Below are 6,549 nucleotides of genomic sequence, written 5' to 3' on the forward strand. Positions count from 1 at the left end.
TCATAGCAGCACTATTTACAATAGTCAAGACATGGAAACAACCTAAATGTTCATCAGCAGATGAATGGATAAAGAAGATGTTGTGTACATATATACAGTGGAATACTACTCCGCCATAAAAAACAATGAAAGGGCTTCCCTGGTGGCGCAGTGGTTGAGAGTCCGCCTGCCGATGCAGGGGACACGGGTTCGTGCCCCGGTCCGGGAAGATCCCACATACCGCGGAGCGGCTGGGCCCGTGAGCCATGGCCGCTGAGCCTGCGCGTCCGGAGCCTGTGCTCCGCAACGGGAGAGGCCGCAACAGTGAGAGGCCCGCGTACCACAAAAAAATAAAATAAAATAAATAAAGAAGAAATGCCATTTGCAGCAACATGGATGAACGTAGAGATTATCACACTAAGTGAAGTAAGCCAGAAAGGGAAAGACAAATACCATATGATATCACATATGTGGAATCTAAAATATGACACAAATGAACATATCTATGAAACAGAAACAGACCCACAGATATAGAGAACAGACTTATGGTTGCCAAAGGGGAGGGGGGTAGGGGAGGGATGGATTGGAAGTTTGGGATTAGCAGATGCAAACTATTATATATAGAATGGATAAACAACAAAGTCCTACTTTGTTCCCCTACCACAGGGAACTATATTCAATATCCTGTGATAAACCATAATGGAAAAGAGTATGAAAAAGAATACATATATATGTATAACTGAATCATATATAACGGAATCACTTTGCTGTACAGAAAAATTAACACAACAGTATAAATCAATTGTACCTCAATAAAAATTTTTTTAAAATAGTGTTACTCTACAAAAAGAAAATACATTTCCTTACATGAAAAAACAAATTATTTAAAAAGGAAAAATAAGACGATTGGAAGCAAAGAGGACAAGACGCTCGTGTTTGTTATTTCCAGTTGGCGGACGCATGAGTGTTTGTAATATTACTCTGGGTACTTTTCCCTATTACCACTCCCGGCAGTGCTGTTTTAAAGATTAAATTCGATACCGTAAGTAGAGTACTCAGGGCAGTGTCTGACCCACTGTAATTGCGCAAACTATGTCACCTCCTCCCCTACCCCCCATCCTCCAAATGCAGATTATGGGTCCCTTCCCAAACCATAAGTTGGTTTCCACAGGGTACTGCTGATGGCCCCTCTGCTTTATCTCCCTAACCAGGCTGGGGGCTCCGTGAGACAAGGCTAGGGTAGCGCCATCCCCAGCAATGGGAGTGGACCATCAAAGGGCTGGAACATAGTAGGACCTCAGCACCTTGCCAGGGAGTGAATGCCTGCCCCCCAAGGACCTGGCAAACAGTGGGTGCCCAATAATTACTCATCTGAACAGACATCTGAGCACACAGCCACATTAGTGAGGCCCCATCCCACCCATCCAGGAAGAGGTTTGACCAGACATGGGGCACCGAGGGGCAAATTCTTGGCCAAGAGACCCACGTCCTGTTCACTGCACCCCAATTTAGATTGCGAGTTCAGGCCTCCTCCAGAACGGGCAGAAGATGCTCCCCTCCCTGCAGCCCCGTCTCTCTCCCTCTCTGGGTGGATCCTCCAGGCCTCAGGCAGGCAATGGAATGTTGTGTCGTTGTTGCCCGGGAGACCGAGGCTGGCTGGGTGGCTGCCTTCCGGGAATACTGAGCGTGCAAACCCTCCATCAGAAGCCTCCAGGGCCTCCTCTAGGCTAGTGCAAAACTCCAGAAAGCAAGCAAGCCTGGGGCAATTGCCAGGAGAATGGCAGTGCCCTGGGAGAAATATTTCCGACCGGCGTTGCAAGAGAAGCTGTCTACGTGAGTGGCGTGGAGTGGCAGGGAGGGCTGAAAGGAGGGCAGGAGCAGCGGGACGATCCCTCCCTTCCCCCCACCCCTGGCTTCTGGCTTCCTCGGGCAGTTCTCGGTGGGGGATTATTGCCCCCATTTCACAGAGGAAGAAACTGAAACTCCGAAGGAAATGGCCATTTCCGCAAGGTCTCAGGGGTAGTTAGGGCCGAGCTGGGTCAATGGCCCAGGTCTCTAATCTGTTCCTGATCCCCATTCCTAGTGGATATCCAGCTGAGATTATATCATTTGATCCAAGGTGGGAAGGCATTACTCTTTGAGCTCTGGCCCCGTCTCACTGCAAACTACATTTTAAAGGAAGGGTGGAGGAAGCTTGTCCGGTGCCTGCCTTGTTTCAGCAGTGTGGCCGGGGGTCCCATCTTCAGTCTAAGAATCAGTAAAATGGGAGGGTTTCCCCTGGACCAGAGCTGGGAGAGCCTTGCCTAGTGGAATGGTAGTGCATCCCTTCTGCCCCCTACGCAGCCCAGCCGACCCTGCGGAGCTGTGTCCAGCCCCTCCTCTCCCCTGTCAGCCTGGCCCCAGATCCCAGCCTCCCTCTGGATCCTCCCCGCAGAGGTCAATAGGCAGCTCAGTCTCAGCTTGGCCTTAGCGAAGAGCTGATCTCCCTGCTCCCCACTCAGCCCACTACCAGCAACATCCTTCCAGCATCTAGGTTCCCCTTCGACTCTTTTCTCACCCTCTCATCACCCCATCAGCTCTGCTCTCCAGTGGTATCCAGAACCGACCCCTCCTTACCTCTCTACTGCACCCACCCAGATCAGAGCCCCATCCTCTCCGCATTATCCTGTGACCCGTCCCTGGTCCCCTGCAGCTGCCCTGCCCCTCCTGTCGTCCTTGCTCCCCACAGGAGCCAGAGGGGGTTCCCTCCTCTGCTCCAGACCCTCCCATGCCTCCCACCTCACTCAGAGTCAAGGTCAAAGTCCCCCCTCATCACGGCCCACCGCAGTCTCACCCTCACAACTTCCCTGATCTCAGTTCCCATCTCTCTGCTCCTCCCTCCCCTCCAACTGCACTGGCCTCCTGGCAGCTCCTTCTACACACCAAGGTCCTTCCCTTGGGGTTTGGCATCGGCCATTCCCTCGGCCTAAAATCTGTTCCCTGCGGTATCCACATGACTCCCTCCCTCTCCCCTTCAAGTTTCTGCTCAGAGGTCCCCCCATAGAGACTTTTCTATCTCCCTATTGAGAGATTTCCTTCAGTCTGCTGAATTTTTCATCTTAGCACCTGCCATGTCCTAGCATTATTTATTATTATTTGCTAGCTTTTTTTCTGTGGCCCCCAGCGGGATGGCAGCTCCTGGAGGGCAGGGATCTGTCTGTCTTGATCAGGGCTGCATCCCCAGTGCCTAGAACAGTGCCTGGTACAGAGTAGGTGCTCGGGACAATTTGCTGAATGAATGAAAAATTCAACAGCCAGGAGGTGGCTAGTGGGGATATGTCAGGCACCAGTGGGGAGTTTGGGGGCCCTGACTCTTGCCCCCTTCACCCTCACCTCTTCCTTGAGCCCCTCCAGGAAGATCCAGGGGCAGAATGTGGACCACGTCCCACTGCCACTGCTGCGTCTCTTGGAGAAGAGGCAGGAACTGGTGGATGCGGACCAGGGCCTTCGGGCCCAGAAGGAGGTGAGCCACTCAATGCAGTCCCTGAAACTTTTTGGGACAAAAAGTTAAGAAAAGATGGGGAAAAAAAGATGGGAAAGTGATGGAGCCAACTTATTACTACAAGGTCTGAGACAAATCACCGTCCTGAGCCTTGGTTTCTTCATCTGTCAAATGGGGATCAAATGAGATCAGTGGTTTGTGCAAATAAAGGTGCATTGAGCAGCTACTGCATGCAGGGCACTGCACTGGGATCTAGAGGTCTCACCACAGTCCCTGCCCTCATGGGCTAACCCATGAGGGTTAGAGAAGGGGACAGACAAGTGTCCAGGTGGTGGCGGCTGTGAGGGGGGAAGCACTGAGGAGGGGCTGTGGGAGCCCAGAGAAAGCCCCTATCTCTACACAGGGGTGGTCACGGAGGACTTCCTGGAGGAAGTGAAGTCTTAGGGAACGCTGAAGGGCAAGTCGGCTTATCCAGCAAAGGGGGACAGGGTGAGGAGGGGGAAACAGGCAGAGGGAGAAGCATCTACAAAGACAGGAAGGCAAGGACAAAACACAGGTGGGTAAGAGGCTAGAAGACAGTATCGGAGGAGAGAGGGTAAGATGAGGCCCCAAGGAAGAGCAGGGATGCTGACACGCAGGGGCTACAGGAGGGAATCTGGGCTTCAGCGTGGGTGGTGGGAGCCACGGGTGGACTTGAGAAAGGGTGCAGTGACAAGATTAAGGGCAAAAGGGACTTCCCTGGTGGTCCAGTGGTTAGGACTCCGCGCTTCCACTGCAGGGGGCATGCGTTCGATCCCTGGTCGGGGAACTGAGATGCCACATGCCGCAAGGGGCAGGCAAAAAAAAAAAAAAGATTAAGGGCAAAAGATGAGCGAGGTTAAGTGTGAGCGTGAAAGCGCTGGATGACTTGAAACCCCAAACACACACAGACACCCACTCCTTACCCCCCAGGTGTTCCAGACTATGAAGGCATCCCTGAAACAGCGGTGGGAACAATTGGAACAGAAAGAGCAGGAGTTAAAGGGGTCCTTTGAAAAGTTTTTGCAGGTAGGTGGAGCCTGCTGGGGGGAGGCAGGGCAGAGGGTCACAAAGTCACAATCCTAAAGGAGCCAGACAGGTCACATAAACTTAAAAAGTGGGCTTACCAATACAAAAGGGAGTGGTGGGAAATACACACCCACTGCCTGAAGCATTTTAAAAAGCGTGGGAGTGGAGTGAGGGACCAAAATCAGAGATTCTGGCTGGATTTGGCCCGCGGGCCATCTGTGTGCAACCCGTGACTCAGCGTGCGAATGTTGGGGCGGAGTGGATGCGGCAAGCTCCGCAGGCTCCCAAGTCCTGGGGGTCGTGGCCTCCTCTCCATCCCTCCTTCCCAGGATGCCGAGGCCCGGCGCAGCCGCGCACTGCGGAGGGCGGCGGAGGAGCGGCCACGGGCGGGCCGCCGGGAGGCGGAGGCGCTGCGGCTTCGGGCGCAGCTGGAGGAGCTGCAGCGAGAGCGCGCGCGGCTGCAGCGCCGGCTTTGGCGCCTCGAACCCTGCGCGCGCCTGCTGGGGCAAGTACTGGGGCAGCTGCCCGAGGTGAGCGCCCTGCAGGAGGTTTTGGTGTCCAGCGCCACGTGCAGCCCCAGGCCGCCTCAGGGACGGCTTTGGAAGTGTGCACTACTGGAGCGCTGACTGTATGCCAGGAGTCACCACTTATTGAGCACTAACTGTATGTCAGGAACACGCTTTGTTCTTGAATTCTCCCCAAGGTCCAGTGAAGTGAGTCGTGTTATTGCCAATCCCATTTTACAGATGGGGCAGCTGAGGCTCAGAAAGATAACTTACTCAAGGACACACAGGCAGGAGGGGGGAGGGGGAATCCAAACACTCAGTATTAGTTGAATGAAACAGTGACTTAGTATTAATCACAGGCAGTGAAGCTTAGCTAGGCTGGATGGTGGAGGTGGGGAGGGGCCGGAGTAATCACACTTCTGGGGCAGGGGCTGTGTGATGCCCCCATTTCACAGTTAGGCTGAGGAGGCGCGGGGGGTGGTAGGGCGGGGAAGAGCAGGGGGGCTGCTGTCCCGGTGAGTCCCCCTCCCGACTCCATCCCAGTTCCAAGAGGTCCCCGAGCTGGTGGCGCGCTTCGACGGCCTGGCCGACACGCAGGCGGCGCTGAGGCTCACGGAGCGCCAGCGGCTCGCGGAGCTGGAGGAGGCGCGCGCGCGGCTGCAGCAGCTGCGGAAGGCCCGGCAGGACGAGCTGCTGCGGCAGGGCCAGCGGCGAGCGCAACTGCTGGAGCAACTGGAGGCGGCGCGGGAGCGCACGCTGCACTGGGTACCGCCGCCGGGAGGAGGTGGGCGCCCGGGACCCCAGCCTCCCACCGCCGGGAGGAGTGCCATATGGGGCAACGCTACGCTCACGGGCAGGTTTCAGGCATCGGAAAGCGCTTTAGGGCGCAGGAGGCCCTTCCTATGAGAACTTGACACCCGAGTCCAGCACTCCTCTCCCTGATAGCACCTAGGGGCATCTATGACTGGTGGGAAGTGGGCGCGAGTGTAGCCCCAGCCCTCCTCAGGCCAGCTCACACCTTAATGGGGAAGGGGGCGGTGTTCTCCAGGAATCCAAGTGTATTCAGATCCAGAACACCGCGGCTGAGAAGACCCTGCTCCTGGGACGCACCAGGATGGCAGCACTCAACCTGTTCCAGCTAGTGTGCCAGCACCAGAGGCGGCCACCTGCCCTGGACATCGAGGACACCAAAGGGCAGCTGGAGCAGGTGAGGACACCTCTTTATGTCACCTCCAGCCCCCTAACCGTTGGGAACATCATGGTGCCTGAAATCCCACCTTCTCTGGGTTAAGCGTGACCCTGTGCGATCAGAGCCCAGTCTCCTAGCTCCGTGGCCGCCTAGCCCCCTGCCCGAGAGCCCTGGGTCGGTCTTGGCTCTGCCGGTCACCTGCTATGAGGTCAGAAGGAAGTTGGATCCTCTCTGGGTCTCAGTGCCCTCACTGTGCAGGAGGCCGGGGTATATACTGATGGGTACAATACAGTTATGCCAAGAGTTCTTCTGTCTCAGGATCAAAAGCACAAACGTGACATCTTTAA

The 6,549-nt window shown here is 55.3% G+C and overlaps 1 protein-coding gene across 1 annotated transcript; it reads left to right on the forward strand.

The window, feature by feature from the left end:
* Positions 1-1,512: 1,512 nt before the first annotated feature.
* On the forward strand, positions 1,513-6,220 carry CFAP73 (cilia and flagella associated protein 73; the record flags this gene model as incomplete). Its single annotated transcript, XM_028486170.1, has 6 exons — positions 1,513-1,812; positions 3,373-3,481; positions 4,412-4,507; positions 4,837-5,037; positions 5,557-5,778; positions 6,062-6,220. Coding segments are annotated over exons 1-6 (843 nt in total), but the record flags the coding sequence as incomplete, so codon positions are not given.
* Positions 6,221-6,549: the final 329 nt, after the last annotated feature.

The sequence above is a fragment of the Physeter macrocephalus genome, unplaced genomic scaffold, assembly GCF_002837175.3.
Source record: "Physeter macrocephalus isolate SW-GA unplaced genomic scaffold, ASM283717v5 random_519, whole genome shotgun sequence".
NCBI lineage: Eukaryota > Metazoa > Chordata > Mammalia > Artiodactyla > Physeteridae > Physeter > Physeter macrocephalus.